General features: G+C 35.5%; 2 protein-coding genes and 1 long non-coding RNA gene across 4 annotated transcripts in view; 2 read left to right on the top strand and 1 right to left on the bottom strand.

The window, feature by feature from the left end:
- LOC128092112 (uncharacterized) overlaps positions 1-26,297 on the top strand; it is a 392,342-nt gene that overhangs the window by 172,714 nt on the left and 193,331 nt on the right. The gene's annotated exons all lie outside the window — the stretch shown is intronic.
- The window catches only part of DIAPH3 (diaphanous related formin 3), a 228,895-nt gene that overhangs the window by 41,863 nt on the left and 160,735 nt on the right, over positions 1-26,297 (bottom strand). The window contains exons 27-28 of the mRNA XM_052705656.1: positions 16,107-16,202; positions 15,619-15,678 (exon numbers count right to left, since the gene is read on the bottom strand). Coding sequence (XP_052561616.1) covers positions 15,619-15,678; positions 16,107-16,202 — 156 coding nt within the window. The remainder of the gene's footprint in view (positions 1-15,618; positions 15,679-16,106; positions 16,203-26,297) is intronic.
- On the top strand, positions 20,452-23,093 carry LOC128092132 (uncharacterized). 2 transcript variants are annotated; one of them, XR_008211647.1, is made up of 3 exons: positions 20,511-20,551; positions 21,349-21,517; positions 22,298-23,093. It is a non-coding gene; the product is annotated as an uncharacterized LOC128092132 (long non-coding RNA). The 2 variants fall into 2 exon arrangements; XR_008211648.1 differs by lacking the exon at positions 21,349-21,517 and having other exon boundaries at positions 20,452-20,551.

The following is a 26,297-nucleotide window of genomic DNA, read 5'->3' as shown; positions in this document are numbered from 1 at the left end:
TCGTAATGCTCTCTTCCAACACAAACTATTCCATGATTCTACGATTCCACCTGCTCACAGTTTTCACACCAGGCAGTCAGCGCCCTTAGTAGCTCTGTGCATTTCCACAGAAACGCTAAGAAACAAAATCAACCAAGGAAAAGTTTTGCTTAGCACACAGCAGAGCTACAGCCGGCAGCAGCCTCTGCCGGAGCCTCTCCCAGCCCGTGCCATCAGCATTCACCCCGCGGCCGCAGCCTCCCGCCGTCGCCATGGCAACCCGGGTTGCTGGGGCCGCCCGGGTCGGGCCGGGCCGGGCCGCTCCTCCCAGCCCCTTGGGATCACCCAGACCTTCTCTCCATCCCTCTTATCCTTGTTGTTATCGCTATTACTTTTCCCCCACCGGTTCGCTAAGGGTAATTTCAGTAAGCAGGAACTGCTGAAATACCTTTCTCACTCCTTCTCTTACGCAGCCCTACAAAAAGCCCAAACCGGCTCGGTGTATGGCCAAAAAAGGAAACGCAAGAAGTCTGTCCAGATATGCTAATCGTTTTCATAGGTGGTTTACACTCCTTTCACAGCAACTGATGGGGAGAAGAAAAGATTTATTTCTATATAACGGAGCTGCTGTAGCAGTGGGGTACAGGCAGCAGCTATATGGGTGGGCAGCAGTCTGCATGGTGAGCCAAGATAAGAGGAGACGGTAATTTAATTATCCCAGAGCACACAGAGTTGTTAATTTGGGCTGAATTTGAATTAACTGCAAATATGGCAACAGAAACGAAAAGGTGTAAATAAAGCGTTCCGGAAGCGCTGTGCCCAACTTTGAAATCAAACAACACAGAGGCGCTTCACACTGCTTTTTCCTGTTGGCCACGCGTTTAATTCAGGAACCTGCTGTGAATTTTTACATCTTTACAAACATCTTAGGATTAGCGCTTTTCTGACAGCGCTTTGACTTTACCAGCGCAAACGCCACTCTGAATATTGGCTATGAATGTTCCTTCAGCAGATTCATGCTAAAGCAGCTGGGCCAACGGAATATACAAGTAGTTAAATAGTGCTTCGCAACAAAGTGGTACACTTGAAGTCTCCAAGTCAGTTAGGCTAAAATGTCAGCTGCCACCTCCCCGAGGCAGAGAAAGTGTAAAAATGAATAAACTTTACTGACTTCTTTTCTGTAAAACAAGTGCTTTCTTTTCCCTCTGCCTGTGAAGAACGGCTATTACAAGAACAGATTAAGAAAAGTGAATGCTGAAAGATAAATCACAATCCCATTTCCAGCATCGCTGCTTCTGCGAAATAATTTATTTCTGTGATTCCTTTTATATTCAAAAATAGCAAAGGAATGGGCACCAAACAGTCAATTTCTAAAGACAGAGAACTATAAACACTTTTCTTTAAACTAATCACCCCCCCTTCTCCCAGGTACTACTTTAAAGACCGCAAATTCTGCTGAGAAAAATTCTTTGGTAAACTGTGATTTTTAAAAAGCAAATATGCAAATTTCTCATCATAAGCACCAGTGATAGCACTTGAATATTTAATCTTCCTGCTGTTTCGAAGATAATCTCATGTAACTTGCTTTAAACTTTTAGTTTGATAAATAAGATTGTTTGGACAGTCATATTTCTTTTTTCCTTAAACTGCTAAAAATTTAATTAATCAACAAAAAAAAAAGTAAGTAATGTCAACTGGAAACCTAAGTTTAAAATAGGAAGTATTCTGGAAAAATCACTGCTTCTGTTTGATGCTGAGCAGAGTACTGAGGGTCACTCAATTTTTTGTTAATAATTAATGGAATTTTATTTACAAAAATGTGAAATGAAAGTTAATAGAGATGCTTTCCATGAATACAAATTACAACAGAATATCTCCTGAGCATTGATCAGTAATGAGGTATTATGCGCACTCCAACAACAAATCCCAGTGGGAAGTTTAAATGATAGACATTTCTCTTCTTAGGCTGACAGAACGACCCTGAGCTGATTTACTGAGTAAACTCAAACTTATTTCAACTTTTTTTTTTTTTTTTTTTGGGTTGGGGGGGTGGGGGGGGCGGGCGGGCATGAATTTATTCACTTTCATATACTGCTTCTACACAAGTTTACATGAAAATTAAATCCACTGCGCTATCCAGGTCACATTGTACCAAAGATAGGAAATTTCACAAAAGCAATGGATAAAATGTCTGTTACTTTAACTACATATTGAAATCTTCTTTCTTTTTACTGAAAAATGCAATAGATTTGAAGCTGAGCTTTAATTTCTTTGATGCACCAAATAAGGGAATATTAAAAGCACTTCAAATACTAATTAATTACTAAATATTTAGTCTAAGAACCACCAAACTTTTTGTCTTGAGAAGGAACAGATGTTTGTACTACAGAGAAGCAACCAAGTTTCAACAGAAGCAAACAATCAAAAGGCAACTAATTTCTGAGCTCTTCTAGTTCCTGTCAGCATATTTCATACAAAGGTATATGATTATAGTATATGATTACCTTTAAAGTCTGAAATTTTAGGGCAACGAGGCTGCATACAAAGCACCTTGAAGTGGAATTCTCCACTGGCTTGCTCATCTTTTTCCAAGAAAACCATCAGGTTGTAAAATTTTACTGCAGTCCATTCAATTTGATGTAAGAGGAATCCACGTTAATAATTAAAAAAAATTAAGGCTGAAATCTGCAACATACACTGAAAGTATAAGTCAGTGAAGTGTGCCATTTACTAACATAAATACAGTCAACTCTTACAAAGAGCTTTACTATTTCTCATATTTTCATATTGTTCTCTCCAACTTGCTCAGTTTAGCTTCGACAAAACCAAATACTGGAAGATTAATTTTAGTCAAATTTCTTTTCCCATAAAAATGCAGTTAGTATTCCTGTTAAAAAGTGTTCTTGATGAAATAAGTTTTCTTATCACTTGCAGAAATGTATTACTTACTGCAAACATTTAAATAACTATTTCACTATATCAATGCAGGCTGAGGGAATAAAAATTTGCAAGCTAAAAATAAGAAATAGCTCCTATTAAAAAAAAAAGGGGGGGGGTGAAGGGCTAAGCTAAAAGCAATAAAGTGTTAAGTATAAGAGAAAATATCCTGTAAGCACTCAATGTACTAGCATTGTGAAAGCAGGGATCAAGAAAACCTAGTTGGATTATATGGTGCAAGACCAGAGCTAGTAGTTGTTAAAGTACATTTTACAGCAACTTCTGAAAATATCCAGGTCCCAAGTAGTTATTAAAGTACATTTTAAAGCGACGTATGAAAAAACTCAGGTCCTGAGTTGCATACAATTTTGATGGGAGATCTCCACATGTGGTGTCTCTAAAATGGATTTGATGGGTGGACCATTTGGTGGGTAAGGAATTGGATGGATTGTCATGTTCAAAGTGTTGCAGTCAATGGCTTGAGGTTCATATGAAGACCAGTGGTCTTCTTCAAGGGCCGGTATGGGGACTGTCAACATAATAAGGATATGGACTAGATATGGATATGGATTCATTCATTCATATGAATGAATCCAAAGGTGGGCCACAAAGATGATCGGAGAGTTGGAGCACCTCTCCTTTAAGAGAAACTGAGAGAACTGGGGATGTTCATCCTGGGGAACAGAAGGTTCTAGGGAGACTTTATTGCAGACTTCCAGAGGGACTACAAGAAAGTTGGAGAGGGACTTTTTACAAAAGCATGTAGTGATAGGACAAGAGGTAACGGTTTGAAACTAACAAAGAGTTGATTTAGATTAGACATTAAGAAGAAATTCTTCACTATGATGGTGGTGAAGCTCTGGAACAGATTCTTCAGAGAAGTTTGGATGTTTCATCCATGGAGACCAGCTCAGATGATGCTTTGAACAACCTGGTCTAGTGGAAGGTGTCACTGCCACTGTAAGAGGGCTGGAACTAGATAATCTTAAAGATTCTTTCTGTAAGAGGGCTGGAACTAGATAATCTTAAAGGTTCCTTCCAACTCAAAACATTCTGTAATTCTGTGTATGAACATGTTCCCCCAACACCCACTGCACCTCTCTCAACTCACAGATCTTTAAAAGAGACATACAATACAGATATTTAAAGTTTGGACAGTGTCTTACTTGAAGGTATTCCAGTCCTGCTTCTCACTTAGCTTTTAAGCTAAAACATACTCTTTAAATGCATATCTTGGTGTTAGCAGTTAACAGAAAAATAACAAGTATGATGTGTTTTGTGTTACCATAGATTTCCCATAAAAATCAGTTGGAGATACTTCTGCAGTCTTTCTGGTTGTTTTCTAGGTTACTTCAACACTAACATTTTCACCAGTCCTATTAAAAGTAATATTCTCATTTTGTCTACAGTGTGTTTTATGGTTTATTGTTGCAGGTCAAAAATGCCATTTTTACTAGGCTAAGTTTGCAGTTACAGACTAAAGTAGGGGAAAAACGTTTTATATACTTCAGATAAATGGGACTGTTGAATGTTCTGATAGGTAAGAGAGAAAGATGGGCTGAGAATAAGGAATAGGCAAGATGTGGTAGGGAACAAGAAAAGCTATCATTAGGTATCTCTTAAAAGGCTTCAGAAATAACCATCAAGGAAGGAGAAAATGATCCATGAGGAGAGATCAGACCCCAAACTAAGAAGTTAGGATGTAGTTAGTTGTATTAAAAGCAGCTTTTAATCGAGGAGTTTATTTTTTTAACTTTTAATAATAAAAACAAAGCTTTTTTTTCCCAAAGTTTTCTATTTTAAAATTGTCTGTTCATTGGAATGGGGAAAAGAAATAAATATACGTCAGCATATTTTGTTGTCAGTTCCATTGGAGGAAACTATCCTAAATAATAAGGTATTCAATCTTAAACTGCAAGATTCGTATATTTTTGAGAAAGCTGAAACAAAACTAATATTTTCTAACAGGAGATCTCACTACATACCAAGTTTTCAGTAAAATGATCTCAGGGCAACTGCTGTTAGGTAGATAAACAGAGACTGGGTAAGCTCAGTGGAGAGTAATTGGCTGTGTCCTGTTTTCAGTCAGTGACTGGCAAACAGAAAGAACAGACTTAAAGCACAAGGGTAAGCTTGGAGACTGATTAGTCAGGAAGCTATTGCTAAAGGCAGCATGAGTAGGAGCTATCCCATGAGCTCTCTTACAGCAGTTTTCCTTGCCCTGCGAGACACAACTGGAAATCCCTTAATGCACTCTGCCCTTCATTTATTTTTGCTACTGGACATTTGAGAGCATTTAAGAATGCTGCTTTTTTGAGTAGTTGCCTGATGATGGATCACACAGAATTAAAATGATTTTGTATTTCTTAGGGAAAGGGGAAGACTACCATCTACAGTACAATTATAAAAGTAGGGATGATCTGATAGCATACTGCTTTTTATTCTGTGCTGAGTAGCCAGAACTGAGTTTACAACTAGTCAGATACCACGCTTTATTATATATGTGGTTTGCTCTTTAAGATGAAATTATGAATGTAACATATCCAAATTGAGATATTTAGTCAGCTTTCTTGTAATTCCTATAATCTTGCTGCTTTTAACTATTTTAATATATCTTAAAGTGTGCCATAATTACATTCAATGCAAATATTATATTTTTATACAAGTCAGCAGTGATGAAACATTAACTTCAAATCTTGCTTATCAATAAGAATATAAATATGCAACATAACGTTACAGTACCAATTCATTTAATTTTTATCCAGCTATTCTAGCAAAACATTAGCATGCTTAAAAATTACTATCTTAGTAGCTGGCTGTGAAATATAAATTACACAAACACTCTGTACTAAAGAGAAAGAGCTGAGTATCAGGATACTAGAGTTTGGAAGTAAAAGAAAGTGGGTTATCCAAACTCAATGGAAGTGTTCATATATAAGCACTGTAATAGAATTAATTCATTTATTCTTTTCTTCATTCCTTGCTCAGGACAGAATATACTTGAAGAGCAGCTATTCAAACTATTGTTTTACCTTCAATATTCTTTGTGCCAATTTCTATTAACTTTATTATATATACAGAATTAAAACATGGAGAAACCTCTTCTTCAGATCACTAAAATTAGAGGCCTAAACTCACTATTTAACAATTTATAAAAGCTAATTCTTCTCTAAGATGGGTATGCCCCTTCCTCTATGCATAAGAAGTATAAGCTCACTAATTGTATATCTATATTAATGAAGTATGACATTCTTCAAGAAATTAAATACATGAATTAATTGTAGAAGATCAGTTAAAAATGGACAGCTTATATGCCCAAGTAATTAATTAGCATTCAAAAGCACTTTACATGTTCAGTGCTTTGTTCATGCTATTTTCACTTGCAGTTTTGGATATTTGGTACATCTGTAAAGTAGATCCTGAGGGCCTCAATATTCTAACAGTGAAAACTGGGAAAACAAACAAACAAGCAAAAACAACCAAACCAAACAATGGAAAAACAAACCAAACCAACCACAGCCACCCAAAAGTACACAGGAACTGCTCTGGTTTGGAGGAAATCTTTCTGTTTCTCCTAAAATAGTTCTTATTTCATTCTTCCAAATTTAACAGTCCTCTCCAAGCTCCTCCATCAGCCTAATTTGGCATTGTGTTCATATGGGTTATCAGCAGGTTTGGAATCGTTACAATGACTCACCCAGTTTTTCAGCTAATGATGGTAGAGTGAAAGGAGAGGTGTCATGAACTTTACTTTCTCATGGAAAAGATGGAAGAAGAAATACTTATATTTTAGAACATAGGAAGAAAAAGTGTATTCTCTCTTCCTTTTCTGGTAACGAGAGTAATGCATGCTCAAATCAGAATAGGTCTCAGATAAACGTCTCCAGACAACGTTCTTTGGGGAAGAAAAAGCAATTTTGGCAAGGAAATGAAGTAAGGTATTTGGGGAATAAATTACTTTTCATTACTTTTGAAACTAAGAAAATGGGAAAAAACAGTCACTGAATGTAATTATAAATACAGTAAGAAAAGGTACCCATTTCAAAATGATTATGAAAACCTTTACTCAGCTACATTTAACTCCGGTTCATCCACATTCCATTATTCCCTTAGGGCACAAATTTAAACCACACTCTCCATATCCCTGGAAAATTCCCTCTGTTCATTAGCTCCTCTGCTTACAGAGTTCTGCTATAAATAACAAACATTACTGAGCCTCGTGATTCAAATATTCATATTGAATGAGGAAAGCCGATTATGATTCCTGCCACAGAAAACATTCAGTCTTTAATCCAGTGACTGAAGTAAAATGCATATGGGGATCTGGAAGCTCCAACCATGAAAATACCAGCCTATTAATTTGTGTCCCACTAGGCAGGCGTTTTCCAACAAATAGTTTACCCATGGTTTTATTAAGCTTTTTTATCCAAGATGTTTACACCAAAGCAGCTGTGATTTAATTCCATTCCATAACACAAATACCTATGATACTAATACAAAATTTACCATTTCTCACTAATATTTTTTGGTGAAGTGTAGAAATCAATCTTAAATTTAACTAAAACAGTCACTTCATCGAGCAAAATGTGAGGCATATCCTGATTTTAGATTATCTGATATGTTTTTCATCTTTCTGTTTATGAAAAGCAATTATAACAAAATGCAGTGCTTCTAGCCAGTATCTGCTCCCAAATGGCAAAGAAAAACTCAAGCAACAAAGTGATTGGAGAAGTGAAAATATATACCCTTTTAAATTATTTAACTGTGATTTAAGAAACAGAAAAGACTTTGACTTAGTGGAAGGTGTCCCTGTCCCTGCAGGGCCGTTGGAACTCAACTCTTTTGGTTGGAACTATATGGCTCTATGATTCTATGATTGATTCTGTGTCAAAAATAAGAGTCAAACTACAGTGTCCACTGAAAGTGAATACACTCTTTATTAGCCCAATTTTCCTCATAATCTAAATATTCTTCCCTGAACATGCTTATATTATAGCCTTTCATTTTGGATTTGTAGGCTACATGAACGTAAGGAAGTTGGTAAGGTTTGTGGGTCATGTTACTGTGATATAGGAGACTGTACGTATGGTGCAAATTGAAAGCAGAAAGTCGGAAGTAGTGAAAATATCAGATTGCAAGAGTAATGTATTCACAAAGGTGTTGCCCACTGATGAGCTGCATAAGTGAATTGTGTAATTTTTTTGACAGCTGCAATATATAGTGCTTTTACTATGCCAGAAACAGCTTAATGTAGATAATGATGAATTGTCATGAAAAATACGAGTAATTTCCAAAACCATTTTAATACGATCTAACCATCTCATCATAGTCCAACTGTCTTGCACTACTCCAGATCATTCTGACTATCATCTTTCCTTCTGACATTCACGTGAAAGCTGTATTTGTGTCCTGTATTTGCTTTCTTTGCCACTCATGATCTCTAAGTAGGAGCCACCAAGAAAGTCTCTTGAGTCTTCTCATTATTTTGCTGGGAGGTTGATGTGAATTTTGCCTTAGGCATGTATGAGGGAAATAAGCAAGACTTATCTATTTTTGGGATGAAACAAAGATGATACCACATTTATCAAGCAACTTACAGACACAGTCAACTGTTCTGGTTCATCTTACATGCAAATTTCCCTTTAGAATATTCCAAAACTTAAAAGTAAAGCTTCCAAGTGTTCCTATTCCAACAAAAAGGAAGAAAGCACAGGATGCTCTTGTTTTTCCAGCATCTTTTAATGCCTTTTATTTGCACTGAATGTTGACTTACAACAACAAGCAACAGGAAGAAATAGAACTCCAGTACTTCTTTTGCACTGCACATTTTTGCTCTGCAGCAACAACCACTTAGAAAATGAAACTAAATAATCCCAAAGGAGGAAAAAAAAACTGTTAAGGGAACACATTCACTTACATGGCAATGAAAGATGAATTAAGTGTGCTTAAAGAATTTGGTGTGTAATGTTTTGTGCTTTCTCTGCATCTTTTGAAATACTGAATGAACACTGCTGCATTTACTAGACACTGCTTGAGTCACAAAAGACTCAGGTCAGGATCAATACACTGTATCAATCTAAGATTTTGTCCCTAGTGTACCATTAACCAGACAATACTCAGTTCTAACATCTTGCTATTGAAATTTCACAACCCAACATAGTGAAAGAAAGCAAAGGCAATCCTTTTAAAATGATATATGTAAGAATACAATGAGAACTGTGATTGTTGCTCAAACTATACATACATTATTTATTCTGCTTGGATCAGTGTTTCTAAAGCATTTGAAGAAAGTTTCAGGACCTTAGATGCCACTTATTCTTAACGTTCAGAAAATGATAAACAGAAGGGAAAAGGCCTGGTAAATTTATACCTAAAGCTTTGTTTAACGAATACGGAAGAGATTTGAAAAGTACTCTGAGAAATGACAGAACCTCTTTACTATACAGATCAGCTCAGTAATCGTCTTCAAATGGAAAGTTCTGCATGACTAAACAATAGAAAGACAAATATGGATAAATTGTTGGTAATTTACAGCTCCCTTTGCAGATTTAAGACTGTCCAGTGATGCATATTCAGAGGACTGCTTTGAATATATAACCTGCCTGTAGTACCTTTTGGAAATCTGGTTACCCAGACAGATGACTATGAATCTGACATTTACTATATGTGCAATTATGGGATATAGAGTGTCACTGCTTTCAAATGTCACTTCTTTGCTACAGTTCTCATCTTGCAGAAAATGTCCTTGCATTTCCTGAGAGAAGCATTCTTACTGAACAAGTACCAGTGTATACTGGCAAGATATTTATAAAAGCACTTAGTTCTTATGAGTATCTAATTTGAACACTTCAGAAGATCTGACTTTAGTAACGAACTCATCAAACCTCTGCAGAGTAAGCCCCATTATAAGGTCCAAGGTAGCACTCAGAATTTTTGCTCTTAGGAATCTTTTGCTCTCTTTCTTGTCTATACTATATTCACTGTAACTCTTCATGGTAAGACAAAGATATGCAGGACAGTTTACTCGTGGCATTTTTCCTAAAATTACAATTCCTCTTTTCCATTTCTAAATATGGGTGCTGCCAAGAGGTTGACAGTTTGGATTTGGCTTATACAGACAGCAAGTTAACAGATCTTTTTTTCTTTCCATACCAGTTTTTTTCAGAGTACTATCATGCACTTACTACTGATTTGAAGTACATTTTTCCATTCTTAGCAGAATATGTATCAATTTTCCAACATTTGGTTGTTCTTTTTTTCTAAGGGTCATTTCCTGTTTTGCTTTATGTCAATCTTAAGTCAAGTAAAAAATGTTGATGTTGCTTTCTTTGGAAAAGGCTATGAAAACTGAAATTTTACCATTTTTAATCTAAATCTCTTCTCATCACCTTTCGTCCTTCTGACCCACTTTCTCTACTCCATCATTAAACTTCAAGAAAAGGAGATTCCTAGATAAAGACCCTAAAAACTTTGCAACCAAGTTAATCATTCTTTATATTTTCGAATGTTAATTCTACAGGGCCATCCCTGTGACAGCCTGCATATGAGTGCAACTAACTTTTCTCATCTGGATATTTTTTCACACATACGCAAAGTTTGCTCCTATGGCCACGATTTCTCTGACCTTTGCTGCCTAATTCAGAAAAATAAAATATATATGTAAATTAACATTGTATATGGTTTCAGGGGAATTATTTCTGTTAGGATAAGCAGCAGTTTTACTTGACTTCTGAAGTGAATATTGAAGTGAAGATTTGGTCTTAAAATGGGAGCAGTTGAGAACTACCTTTCTCTTTTTAACAAAAATCCTAGTAAATATTTTCATTTTATAACAGTGCCTACAGATACTGCAAGTTTGCTGAGGAAACTAGACTGTTCAGTAAAACTTCACAAATCCTTCCCAAAACTTTGTCTATTTTCTTCTTTCCATACATGAGAAAAAACATCTAGCTAAAAGTTTAGCTCATGAATGGAACGAAAAACTGGCTAACATCAATAATTTGTTAAAAAACAATGTCTACCATGAGGAAATGATCGTGTTCAAGAATGCATCTTCAGGGCCACAGGTTAAGAAACCTACTGGGAAAAATATTCACAGGCTGCAATGTCTCTGCAATGTTAGGTACTTTCTAATGTTCCCTGCATGCAATTTTGGGAAACACAGCAAAATACACTTTTTTTTTTTTTTAAAGGATAAACTGAGATCAAATGTAAATCATCACATGCTGTCATATATAGCAATGCTCAAGTAAAATAGTGACCTGCAGGTGGTTGTGCTACTGATTTTCAGAATTAAGATGAGCCTTAGCTCATTGCCATGTATGATTGTCAAAAATAAGGTATCAGAGACACTAAGATGAACCTCAGAAGACAATTCTATTCTGAATAAGAGATGAAAAAACACAGAAAAAAAAAACAACAAAAAAAACAAAAACCAAAAAACGTTTCCTTCTGCTTAACTGGGATTAGAATAACACTGCTGGCAAGAATTTTATTTAACATACGTATTTGAAACAGTTCAGACTAAACATCATACAAAAATCATTCTGTCTTTTACAGGTTTGCTGAACAAAAAAGCACAGTAATTTACACCATCCTTTACAGTGGGGGTTTGAATTTACTATGGAAAGAAGACCTTAGAAAGCACAGTCCACAACCCAACTGATTGCAAAAGAAAGATTTCTTTCAACCTCTGTAGTCAGAAAAATCAACCTGCATTTTCACTTCCATTTTACTATAGCTTGTCTTTACTCTCAGTATCTTGAATGTAACCTCCTTGTAAAGAAAATCACTTTCCACTGCATTTGAGATATATATACGTGCAGTCACAGCTGTATGTAGAATTTCTATTCACGTATTTCAGATAACATTACCTTGGCTAATGTTACTGCAAATAAATGTGTAGCCATAGCAGCAGAGAACTTAGTGCAGACTGCAAAGCTTGACTGAAAACTTATTTAATAATGCAGTTTTCTGTGCTGCAGTGGGCACTTTGCTGCCTTGGATTTGCTTGTTTGTGTATTTGAATGTAACTAACTTGGAATAAATGTGCAAGATGTTCATGTATGTTGATTGTTTTTTTAAATAACTGATAGATCAACGTTAGCTATTAGCTGCTTCAAAAGATATCATAATGTGCAAAATCCTGATCAGTGGCAATTAAGTGCTTTATTCTGATCTCGAAAGATAAAGCTTCTCCATTTGATATTACTGAATCAAAGGTACAAAAACACTAGAACTACACTAACAGACAACTAGAGCTGAACACTACTCTGACAAGCAATTACAGCAAAAGCATATTTTGCAATAGTTCCACAGTTCATGGTTATTTTCTTTTAAAGCTAACTGTAACCTTACCAGGCAGTTTTTGTATAAATTTAATTCAGCTGTTAGTACAATAAATACAAAACGGTATTAATAGAAACAAAGGAAATAAATATACAAGTCATACCACCAAAAATCTATTGAAAAGATTTGTATTCCTAAGGTAATTCTGATCACAGAAATAAGAGCAGAATTAAATGACAAAAAAAGAAAAACACATCATGTTAGGGAAAAAAAAAAAAAAAAAAAAAAAAAAAGGCAATCTGTTCAATAAAAGAAAAGTGCAGTAGAACCGAAAATAAAAGAACGCAGCCAAGAGGCCACCCTGGGAAGCAGCATGAGAACTAACACTCAGAAATACCAGATGAAGACTACCAGAGTTTTCAGGGGAGATCAACAAATCACAAGGAGGAAAAGGACCAATCAATGGCTATCATTCGACTACATTTACTACTTGTTTTTTTTTTTTTTGAGCAATCTATTTAATGAAAGGTGAAAACGTCTACCCTCCTTCTAGTGCTATTTAGTGCTGGCTTGCTCCCCTGCTTCTCACTTTTCTTTTTTTAAAAAAGACTTGGCTTAGTCTCACCATTAGGAGGTAGTTTTGTGTCTTGAGAGCATTGTACTGAGGATAATAATGGCAGTGATGAAATAAATTACCTTCCTGTTGCCATTTATATTACAGCTATGGAGCGAGTGGACATTCTTTCTGCATTTCTCACCCCTACCATACTCTATGAAATGTGAAGTCACAGTTTTTTACATCTACTGTGTTGGGGTACAATTTTATTTCACTTTTTTTAGAGAAAAATCTTTAATCATAAAGACTAAACAGGTTTTGTTTATTTTTGTTTTGTTTCTAAACAAAAAAGATTAGTTAGAACTTGATGGCATCTGCCCAGTAGAGACTTGTATTCTGAATCATTCAGTAGGTTGATATTTCAACACATGACTTGTAATTCTTTCTGAGTGTATTATGAGTCAAAGAAGTACACTCTAGGTATGAATCTGCAATGCATATTAATAAAGCATGTCCACTATAAGTGAATCTGTTAGTCTCAACAGAAGAATCAAACAAGAAAAGTGCTTTATCGCTTTCCACATATTTTAAGGTAGTAGCTTTTTTGGAGCACTGATACAAAATTTAGCATTCATTTGAAATTTCAAGTTGGGAAAAACAGCTAATCAATTAAAGGCCAAACCAATCTTTCTGTGTAATGACATATTCCAATTTTTATGATGTAAGCTGAAATTAGAGACTTTTTACTACAGAGTTCATAAAATGAAGTACAGAAAATAAATCATAATGTCTAGTATACGTAGAAACAATAAGTTACTGCATATTTATCCACATTAGACAAAAAGTGAAAGAAAAAAACTACAAAGAGGATGAGACTGAAGAAAACAAACTCGACATTATAAAATGCTCAACTCCTTGGTAACCAAAAATTAAAGCTTTGTAAGTCTTGGTTTGAGTGACAACATTACTAACTTCAGTGAGGTTACTAAAAACAATCTTTGCTACTGAGGGTCTAGTGTACATTCTAGATAATATGCAACCTACATAATCTCTAATTTCCTAAAACAAAATAAATGATCAGACAGAACATTCTCCAATTACCTACATAGGCTTTCAACAGCTGAAGAAATAAAGCAAAAAGAAAAAAAAGAATAATTTACAAGATAAACTCCAAGCAATAAATGCCCATATATTTTAGCAGAAATTCTATCAAGTTCAGTGCTATGTTTGGCTCAAGACAGTTATATACAACCATCTAGATACTGTGACAAGTGCAAACAAATCAACAGCATAGCACTGAATTCTTTAAAAGATCAGGAATGTATTATCTTGCTCCAGGAAAAATGAGACAGGCTCAAGAAAAGCTGCACTCATTCTAAAACATCTTAGAATCATATTGTCTCAAGATGATCTATTGAAAATAAGGCTAAATTAGAAGCAACAAAAAACCCAAGAGTTTACTTTTACTTTTCTAGGATAAGCATCTGATCTTTAGCCAAATTTGAGTACCAGATTATATGCATTGGTTATACAAACCAGTTCCCATGCTTTGCAGAATTTAAAGTTCTGTGTTGCTTCTTTATTTTTTAACCTGAGACAAAAGACTTAGTCCTCATGTTTGTCCAGAGGCGTTTATAGTTTGAAAACGGAAACTATACTGCCTGTAGTCAGATGATAGGCTGAATATAATGGGCTGAAAATAAGCAACAACCAACATAACTGTTCCACCAAGTGGTATCTTACAGGGTAGAATTCAGATGTGCTCTGTAGTCATTATTTAAATATCAGTATGCTATGTGCCAGACAAGCACCTGCCAAATTTACTTCATTCTTCCTTGGGCCAATTCCTAGAAGTGAATTAAATTATCTTTCACCTGTCTTTCTGGCTCTAGATTATTTGACTTTCAGTTTAATGACAAATTCTGTACGGACTTTTTGCCCACTGCAGACATTTAAGAAATAAAAACATAAGAAATACCGAGGTATAATTAATATCCCCGGTGTGATTGCATTTGCTTTTTAAATTATGAGGTATATTTAAATATCAAAAGATAATGCATTCTGCTTACAAAATGAAGACTTTTGTTTTTCTTTAAGGTTAACAAAAATTTTTCTTTAATAAAATAAACTATGTAAATAAACTGAGACCACTAGGTTAGAAGCACTGAAAACAGTCAATCTGTATTCTTGAGACTTAGATAAAATGCAGCTAAAATACTGTTCTGCAGATTATCTAGGAAAGCTAAAAAAACATCTTTACCCTCACTGTAACTTCATGCAGAGAAGTATTTCTACTCATTGAGTGGGATTCTTTGGGAGTTTACGGATAAGACCCATGCTCAAATTTTGGAGAAATACTATTCCATGAAATAACTGATTAATTTCCTCTTACTTCACTGATACAACATCATTTTTAAAATATTTTAGTGACTGACAGCTTACACTATTCCAGATAAAGTACCAAGAAAACCAAGACAAAGGAATGCAAAAGGTTATATAATTTAGTGTCATAAATATTTAACATTTTAAATGTTCTGCAATCTCTGCTTTCTAACAAAGTACATAATAGATTAAAAAGTCTTACATTATTGTTCCTAAGGTTTATAAAATTACTGTATTGAAAACTATGATCAAATTTTAAACAATTATAAAAAACTTAAAAAAGACAGAAGAGCTCTACAACATAATAAGTACTGTGCCATGGTGTAATATTCGTATGAACGTTAACAACAGCGTACCAATTCTGTTTTAGTGTTCCACTAGAAAACAGAAAATATCACAGCCATCTTTTGAGAACACAGATCAACTACATAAGCTAAGTTAAAAAGAGCATGCAATTCATGAATATGGTTCATTACCATGGTTACAGGCTTTCAGCACCGGCCTCTGTGTGGTTGGACTGAGATTTTGTGGTGTTTCTGCAAAAGCAAGAAAACAAAGGAAAATAAACACCTCTTTGAAAGTTTCTGGATGGAGTACCGTAATGACATAAGCAAGCAGAAATATTTGAAAGTTAGATATTTCTAGGACAAAATCTACAGTGGAATAAACTGATGCCCTGGCAGGACAAGTGTACTTTTGTCTCCTGTATACAGTGGCTATTACTATAAACCTCTAAAATTTAAAGTATACATAGCTATATGGAAGAACCTTAACAGTCAGGCTGCACTAAGTTCAGTACATTGATCTCTACAGGACTACAGACAGCAGCAAAATAGCCTGAAGACTCCTGATAGATAGATATCACTGCAAGGAAGAATTAAACCCCAAAGCCTTTAGACCACTGGACCCATAATGATTTTAGCTTTATTCAGGAAAAAAAAAAAAAGTGAAATAGAATATTCACCTTTAGGCCTTGGTGTTCTTTTCCTTCGATCTCGAAAAGCTGCACCTGACTGCAAGGCCTCCAACAGACTATCCATCACTCCAGTCTCCTCCCCTTCTGTAAAAGAAAGGAAAGGAATGCTCTGGGTAACCACAGCAATATGAAAGCATAAGTAATATTAACAATAAGAAACAACAATAATTCGTAGTAGTATTAAAATCAGTTATTTAAAACTTATTTGAAGTTATTTGGATTTTAACATTCAGAACATTGCTCTCTCACAACTAAACAGAGCAGATTCGGTCTTCTGTCAATTGCACTAGGCCAAGTTTTATTTCATTCATTTCACATTCCTCATTCTCAACTGTAGTTTTAAATGAAATGTCATTTCACTCATATTTTCATTTCAGTACCCTTTTGCAACTGCAAATAATCAGTTTCATGTCAGCTTTCAAGAGCTGTCCCTTAAGTGATTTGCTGTATTAGACAAAAGAGATCATTTCAGTTATTGTTATAAAAAGTTGAAATTGTTTCTCGGTGGGAAGCTGAAGGAAAAATATTGGACTAAATAGGATATAAAATGACTTCCATAGGTAGCTTTAATCAAAAGCCATTTTCCTTTTATACTTAATGATCTGTGTTCAATATTGATATAGTCCAGGAATATACTTCTCATCATATTGCACGTGTGGGGATAATATCCCCCTGAAAAAATTAAGAATGTTACCACGATGTTACAATTAAATACAAGCATTAAAAATATTACTTATATTTCCTCAAATAAACATATCAGAAATCTTAGATATTTTAACCTAATTCATCCTTTGTCTCTACACCTGTCAGGACAAAAAACCCCACAACACCATGGATTTCCTATACAATGAAAAATCTCCACAGAGCAATAAAGAACTAACTACATGACAGAAATCTCATTATGTCTCACAAGGCTAAACTCCCAAGGTCAACATACACCTTGGATCCGGTCAGACACATCACATGATTTTGCAGATATTAGTGAACGCATTTCCACTCTCAAAATTTGAGCTTTGAAAAATGTCATTAAATATAAAAAAAAAGTTTTTGTTTTTTTTTTTTAATCTATAGAAATACACATATAAACATATTTAAAGCTCACAACAGATGTTCTGTAACATTGATTGAAAATTAAATTACATTTTTTATAAACATTTTGTTTGTGATTTTGCCCACTCTTTAATTTTTGCTAATTCTGTACGTATACTTGTGTTTAGGGAATTATTTTTATTTCATTTTTGGAATTTATTAAATGTATTCCACTAAGAAGAACAATCTTCTTTGTAGTACTTCATCTGCTATTACTCCAAGATGCTGTCCTGAAAGTGATGAAACTATATTCTGAGAACATCGTTATTTCTTCTCTTTTCTCTATAGACATGACTACTGGACTTAAAGAGCTATATATAAGGAGAAATAATGGAAAACTAGCAAATGTTTTATAACTTCAAATAACATTGATCCCCATTTATTTTCTATGCAATACATGGCAGACATGGAATATTAAGTACAGACAGGTTTTCTCTTGCTTTATATTTAGTATAATATACTTAACCACAATGAAGTTTCCTCTCTCACGACCAGCAGACCAGTACAGCAACCAACTTAACAAATATTGCTCAGATTGCATATTCACCTTCTTGGTGGTTTTTATTGTTGTTCTGCTAACTTATTTTTCTATCTGATTTCATAAAATTCTTTAATATTCACATGTCAAATGAAAACTCAGTGAGAGTTTCAGTTTAAAGTGATGCTTGAGGAATGAGCCATTAGTTATATTAAGGTACACAAACATTTTGGAGGAAAGTTTATAAGCATTGTGGGTAGTAATAATTCAAAAAAGACTCAATAATATTACAGTCTCCAAAATAAAACCATAACTGCTTATGAAAGAAGAGTTCAGAAACTTTGTTTTAGGTGGTAGTAATAACAAAAAAAGAAAAAAAAAATTGCTTTCAATTCTATTTCAGCATGTCATCTTTTTTCATTTTAAGCCTTTCTAAGACTATTATGGATTGCATAGTTATTTCAAAAACATAACAGATTTCAGTAGAAAAAAAAAACAGTGCATAATATGTTATACAATAAGAAGACCAATTGAATGAAAATATTACATATTTTAAATAATGGAATGAAAATACTGCAAAATCAACTTTCTGTCGCATACCTGGAACATATTTAAGGGCACTATCTATTTTTCTTTCTTATCTGAAATACACTGTAGCCAGAAATTGCCTAATGTTTTCATTGACATGCAGAAGTGTTAATAGAAGAATAAATGACATATATAAAAACTGAATTAAAAAAGAAACACCTCTAGCAATATTATAGCATATGTGGATTTACTGAAGAAAAATTAACGACTGCAAATAAAAACATTTGCAGTTTGCTGTTCTGTACTAAAACATGCAGAAAGCTTGTTTTTCAAACTTCTACATCTTCAGTGAGGCTCCAAATGCTGTTTTTTGATGCCTAAATCAGCAGTTGATTACACCATGTTCTATGAGGTCACACAGCTAGCTATTAATACCCATACTGTTATCATCACTCTAGCCTGTTAGTAATAGGCAATAAATTACATTAATCTCCCTATTCTAAATCTGTTTTTGCCTGTGACGGTAATTGGTGCATGATCTTCCTGTCCTTATTTATGACCCTTTTTTCATCATCTTTTCTCCTCCTCTTCTTTTTGAGGAGCAGAGGTGAGAGAGCAGCGTGGTGGAAGATGCCCGTCAGTGTAAAACCACATCATCTTCATATTTCACAAATGCAACAGAAGGAAAAGGCTGCAAGAACTCAGGGAATACTTATCAAGTTATCTGAAATAGCAAAGACTTGATATAATCTTTGAAATAAATCCATGTATCATGGCATCATTCTAGCTTTTATGTAATTGAAAAATAAACTTGTAGCACTGAAGCTACTGGGTTTGTTCTTCTTGTCTGAATGATCAAGTCCTGGTCTCACAATTCAGTAGTTAGCAAAATAAATAAGTAAATAAATAAATATTTTTTTTCTCACTAAAATATAAACTGTTTTGTTTTGGTTTTTCGTCTTCAGCTGAGGATATAATTCAGGTCAAATACACTGTGCCCTGTTCTTGACGAAATGGAATTTAATTCCTTCTAGGTTTAGTTATGCCAAGTCTTTCACTGTAACATAACAAATCTTCTGAGGCAAGTGAATACCAGTCTTACGACAGCAGCAGAGATTTCCCAGATTATTCACACAAGGCTAAGCATGAGAGAAAAAGATACAACTTAAGATACTCTTAAGCACTGATTAGGAAGAGATTTAAGAAAAAAAATCTGCAAGCAGAAAACTTTTTTTTTTCTCTTTCAAGTGCTCCACTGTAAGTTTGCTTGAATAATGATTGACTGTAAGAACAAATCCCATAAAGCAATGCCCAACTGATTAAAGGTCCCAATTTGAGTAAAAAACAAAGGGCCAAATATCGTAAGAGTAAAGTTTTAGCAATGATGTAGTGTTTGATAACTTAATTTCTGGAGTGTAGAGCAGGGACAGGGAGGTAATTGAAGCCATCAATGCAGGAGCGAGCCCCAGTGTTTGGAACTGGTTCAATTTTCTCAGTTTTGAAAAGATTGTCAGACAGGAAGATTCTGTGAAACATTCATACTACTGACACATAACTTTTCAAGCACTTTCAGATGTACACATGAACAGGTCAGGAGCTCTTATTAAGGCTCATACAGTCAACGCAAGAATACAAGAAACTTCCTTTTCCAGAGAAAAAAATGCTTCAAAATGTGCATTATTGTGACCCCCTAAACTGTGACTCTTTACTCCACTCAGATACACTCTTACACAGAAATTGTTGGTGGACATGAAGGTTAGCTTTGTCCAGAAAATGGTAGAATTTCAGTAACACTGCATGAATTAGAGCAATAACTCCTAACACAGCTAAGTGCTCCTTTGACTCTAATTAACTGTAAGAATGTTCTTACAATACACGCAGAAAACTTCTGATGTACAAGTGCAAAGTTGAAATAGCTGTCAAGTATGCCTTGGACAGACTGGCTGAAAGGACATTTCCCTTTCCCTTTATAATTAAAAAGTGTTAAATTCAGTTTCTGCCAGGAATGTTGCTATTGAAATTGCCTTTCCTCAGAGGCAACTCCAACCCAGCCTTGAACACCTCCAAGAATAGGACATTCACAACCTCTCACTACTCTCATAAGAAAGAACTTCCCCCTGTGTATGGGAACTGCTGAATCATGGCCTGAACCTCTGACTGATCACCTGAGGCAAGCAATGAGTCAGGCATGGGAGCACAGGTGAAGGCAATTCACCTGTGCTGCTTGAAGGGGTGGAGCCTGGCTCCACCTAGACCCACTTAAAAGCTGACTACCAGTAGGAAAGCATCGCTTTTGGAGATCCCTCCTCCAGAGTTTTGTAGCAAGCCCAGGATGTGGGTAAGCTTTCTATCTATTCTGTTTTTATTATTATAATCTACTTTACTAAACTGTCTTGTTTATTTCATAATTATAACATCTTTATATTCATTGACTATATACCTTGACATCCAACCTAATTCTTCCCTCCTTCAACTTAAAACCATTTTCCCTTGTTCTGCTGTTATTTGCCCCCTCAAAGAGTTGACTTCTCTCCTGTTCTTACAAGCTTTCTTTAGGTACTAAAAGGCTATAATTAGGTCATTCTACAGCCTTCTCTTCTCCAGGCTGTAGCACCTAATTCCATAAATCTTCTAGCTGGCAAGAGTTGGTTTCTTTCTGTCTTGTTTGCTCTTGCTAAAATTGTCCCATCGTGTAGTTGTCATACAGTGATTTTGTGGGGCACAAGTAGTTTGTGACTCTGAGCATGTGAATGAAAGCTGTGTTCAAGTTCCAAAAAGTTAAAATAAAGTGAAATGCAAACTTCTATTATTCACAAATCCTTAAAGTTCATTTGTTGTAATCAAGGTTGGTAACAATTTAACTTCTGTAAGTTAATTCATATCATAGAAAACCAGAAGGTAAAATGTGATCATAGAAGTGGTTCTGTACAAGTGATTAGAAAGAAAACCTTGGTGATGTGTGGCACCTGTTTCTGCATCTCTATTGGATCCCAATTTCCCTTTAAATAATCAAATCATCTTATTCTCAAGCTTTGTGAAAAAAATGATGAGACAGAGAGCACCTTTAGCAAGTCTGCATATAGTGCAAAATCCAGAGGGATGGCTGATTAACCAGATGGCTGTGTTCCCATTCAGAGGGACCTTGAAGTTGGAGAAATGACTAGACAGAATTCTTTATGAAGTTCAATAAAGGAAAATGAAAAAATCACCAGGAGTCAGCAATGTGCCTTTGGGGCAAAGAAAGCCAAGGAAGAATACTGCCAGCTGTACAAGGCAGGAGATGCTTTGCCTCTGCTCAGTGCTGGTGAGACACATCTGGAAGATAAGTGGAATTGACATAATTGAGCAAATTCAGTCAAGGGTCATGAAGATGATCATTAGGCTGCAGCATTTTTCCTGTGAGGAAATACTGAGAGAGTTGAGACTCTCTGAGTCTAGAGAAGAGAAGGCATGGGGAGATTCTGTCAACATGTCTAAACATCTGATATGGGGTGTGGGGTATGAAGAAGACTGAGCCAGACTCAAGGAAGTGCCCAGAGACAAGACAGGAGGGCAATGGGAGCGAACTGAAATCCAAGAAATTGCATTTAACTCTTTTTTTTCTTTTGTTGACTGTAGTCAAATGATAGAACAAGTGCCCTGTAACTTCAGTGAAAAATATGGCTACATTAAAAAGTAGTTTACTTTTTTATTAAATCATCAGAAACTAAAAAATAAAAGTCAAAAGTAAAATAGTTTACCTCCATATAATACCTACTCAACACAGGATACTGTGTGCTTTATTACATTACCCATTAATATATTCAGGAAGTCAATTTAAAAGCTCAAAATTCTTATGACCTACTTCCTTTTTATTTTTTTTCTTTTTAGCAGAGAAACAGAACTGCTAAATTAATCTAAATGCTAAGTTTTTGTTACTTCTATTTAATTACATATAATTAAACAGACCATGTTTAAGCACTGTTATCTAAGATTAAGATCTGGTTATGATCTGATTGGACAGCTAATAGAACAGTCAGCTATGTACAAAGAGGTCAAATTTTTACTGTTCATGTATGATTTCTGTTTTCTTTACACATTACAGCTCAACTCAGAGAACACTGACAAGAAAGACTGCAATCAATCCATCTTTCAGACCAGCCAAGTTCAAGTACTTCCAGTGCTGTTGTTTCAGAGAATAATAAAAAAAAAAAAGGGACAAATGAAAAAGACCTATTAGCAGAGACTTGCCAATTACAATTGCATTTAGAAAGCAGTTAGAACCACTCTATTTGCATTCTTATGTGAAACTAGCTTCTCATATTCAGCTACAGATATTCTTCTGTATGTGAGGATGTCTATGAACATCTGTTTCTTTGTTACCATTTGCCTCTGAAGGAGTTCATTGAGTAAAGAGAAATGCATTACTATTGCCATTCCAACTTATAAGCAACTAATAAATTAAAAAATATACACAGTGATCACTCACACTGACAGCTGTGTTACGGAGATGAGGGGCTGAAGGAACTTTCAAAAGTCACTTATTTTGCACTTGTGGAGTGAGAACATTCTGACTGGTGGCACAGCTGAGCTTACAGGAAATCTTGCATGCAGCTTTGGATGGGCAAGGCCCTTTCTGTTTAGCAGCTGTAAGTGCACAAGAATACTGGGGAGGATCAGCTCAAAGGACCACCTACCCTTGCATTTGTTGGCAGGAAACATCTTTAAACAGGTCAAAATAAACACATTTTAATGTTGAATATAAAATATGTAAGGATGCTGTCTTAGTCTCCAGCAGTTAATGATTCAGAGACTTTGCATTTGCATTTAACAGTTTGCAGTAAACAGAAGCTGCTCAAAAAATAAAGTACCTTTTGTTAGCTTCAGAATACAAATATTTTGGTATGCAATAACAACACTGTACTTCTGCAAAACCACTGCTGTATTGCTTGGTGAAGATAAATGTCACAGTGAACAGCACTGAAACAGAAGCAACAACAGATTCAGTGTGAAAGAAGAATCAGAGACATGACCTTGTCTTCTGTTAGCTTTCTAACAATGGCAGAAGAGGTTCTTAGCTTTTTTACAGCCTTGGACTAAGGAAAATTATGTTCTGGTAATTACGTTGATTTCTTCTTCCTGTTGCCACTGGAAAGAAGAAACTTATGAAGATTCAGGGGGAAAAAAAAAATGTACTCAAAGAATAGAAGGCATTTACAAGTAGTTCAAGAGAGAGATTAAAGAGGACTCTAATATATCCCTGCTTATGGAGGAGATGAGGGACAATATTTGGAGTAGGAATTACAGAATAATAGAATCAATAAGTTTGGAAAAAATCTCTAAGATCATCTAGTCTAACCATCCACATTTCACCAGTTTTTCCCCACTAAATCACGTCCCTCAGTACAACACCTAAGTGTTCCTTGAACACCTCTTGGAATGGTAACTCCATCACTTCCCTGAACAGGCTGTTCCAGCACTTGACCATTCTTTCAGAGAAGAAATATTTCCTAATATCCAACCTGAACCTCCCCTGGTGCAACCTGACAATATTCCCCCTAGTCTTATGGCGTGGGAGAAAAGGCTGACTGCCATCTCACCACAATATCCTTCCAGGTAATTGTAGAGGGCACTAAGGTCTTTCCTGAGCCTCCTCTTCTTCAGACTAAACAATCCCAGTTCCCTCAGTTGCTCTTCATAAGACTTGTGCTCCAGTTCTTTCACAAGCTCTGTTGTCTTTCTCTGGACATAGTACAGAGCCTTGATGTTTTTCTTGTAGTGAGGGGTCCAAAACTGAGCACAGTACTCAAGGGTCAATCACCTCCCTACTCCTGCTGGCTGCACTATTTTTGATGCAAGCCAGGATGGCTACCTGGGCACACTGCTGGCTCATGTTCAGCCAAGCGTCAGCCAACACCCCAAGGTCCATTTCCTCAGTCTTCCAGCTACTCTGCCCCAAGCCTGCAGTGTTGTGTGGGGTTGTTGTGGCTAAAGTGAAGGACCCTGTACTTGGCCTTGTAGAACTTCATCCCACTGGCCTCAGCCCAGCTATCCAGCCTATTCACATCCCTATGTAGGACCTTCTTACCCCCAGGCAGACTGACACTTTCTGCCAACTTGGTGTCATCTGTAAACTTAATGAGGGTCTATTCAATTCCTTGGTCCAGGTCATCAGTAAAAATATTAAACAGGACAGGCCGCAGTGTCCTGGAAATGAATGCTCAAAAAACTGCTATCATCTGCATGTCTGCAAAATGTTCCAAACATGGCTCCAGAGATTCCCACTGTTTTTAAAGTTTAAACCGTTTAAAGTTTCAAGCATTTTATACACATTTGTTTAGAAATCTTACTGCTATCACATAAATGACAAGTCCTCTGAGAACAAAAGTCAATAAAGATATGTTTGTAGATATTTTTTAAAGAGTGCTGTTTGTTTTGACTATTTTTTTTTTCACTCAAAATTTGCTGTCATTTATTTTTTCCCATGCCTTTATATAAACATGAATTTCCCAAATGCCGTTCAGCTACTATCTCCATAGGTTTCACTTCTAATTTTCAGAAAAAAAAAATTGCTTCTGCTAATTTTTTTTTTTTTTTTGGAGTTTAGTACAAATACTTCATACAAATGAAGAGTAACTGCTGCATTCTGAGTCTATGGATTACTAGCAAGTGCATAAACTAATTACTGTATATTTCAGAAGATTTAGCACCTTTGAGATCTTGGTAGAATATGACTTGTAATGACTATTAGTTGGTTTCTAATATACACTCTGATCAGTTCTATTCCTTTTTGTACTACAAGTATCTAATTCCCTGAACATCCTACTGTGTGAGATGCGATGAGGTTTTGCTGTATCTCAACTTTTGATGTGGCCTCTGAAGACATACTGCACATTGTTTTTCAGGCTATTTTTTTTTTTAATGAAACATACCTGCATATTTATCATTCTCCACATTAGTTTCAAGTACAAACATGACAAATATTCTTGAGGGAACATCTGCTTTCAATAATTTATGCTTTTCTGCCAAGGCAATATAGTTGCAGCTGAAAAACAAGCTCCATGCTTAGCGACATATCAGCTTGTGTCTCCTGTGTCTACTTTCCTGTGGATTCATGGTCAATTTTTGTCACATCTTGTTCCTCATTCTTTCTTTTTCCTTCCTTCCTTTTTTCCTTCCTGCCTTCCTTCCAAGTGGTATAAAGCAAAATTACATCTACAATCCAACTTCGTCATGAGCTTACTGTTAACTGCGCACAGAGTATTAATATTAGTAAGTAACTAGACAATGATATACAGTCCTGTAATTCCTTCTGCTTAAGTCCTGAAGAATAAATTGAAATGACAGAAATGTTACCTCGGGAGTCCCCTTGTTGAAGAGAACACACGTAAGTATCAGTGGTGCAACTAAAAAGTCAGGGCACAAGTAGAAAGTGTTATCAATGGTAGGGAAATTCTGAAAGGGAAAATTCCCTAGAGGGACCTTACACAAAATACTTGTTGGATATTAATGTCATACCTTCAGGATTTCTTCATATATAGGATTATCAGAACTTTTGCCCACTTAACAGTAAATGTAATTGCACAAAACATATATACCAAAATATGTCAAATCTAGCAATAATCCTACAGTTGGCCAGAACTTGAGATTTTGTAGAAAATCACCCTACAGACAACAGATTATTAACATATGTTAGAAATCACTGATGACATTCCAATTGTTATGGATCAGAAACTGATTTTTATAATATGCAATACGTGCGATCTTTCACTCCCCTCTGAGGGAAGGATCACATTAAGAACTATTGATTCTCCATCCCTAGCGAGATGAAATTAACAAAATGGAGGCCTTATGAACTTAGACTGGATAGGGAAAATAGGGTCTTTGATGGCACCTATTAATAGAGGGAGTGTTGCTGTTGTTTAGTTTTATCTGATGGAATCAGAATTCTAATTAATTATGTTTACAGTTTTCATTGTTTAAACTATCAGTGCTGGGATACTCAGTGCCTTTTTGCTTTGCAGAGCACTTCTCAACTAATGAAAATATTCATATTTCACAATGTAGCTGACAGTAATAAAGAAGAATCAAAGCATAAAACACTT

This window comes from Tympanuchus pallidicinctus, unplaced genomic scaffold (assembly GCF_026119805.1).
Source record: "Tympanuchus pallidicinctus isolate F22 unplaced genomic scaffold, pur_lepc_1.0 scaffold6, whole genome shotgun sequence".
Lineage (NCBI taxonomy): Eukaryota > Metazoa > Chordata > Aves > Galliformes > Phasianidae > Tympanuchus > Tympanuchus pallidicinctus.
The sequence above is the reverse complement of the archived record's forward strand: the minus strand, read 5'-3'. Positions and strand labels throughout refer to the sequence as shown.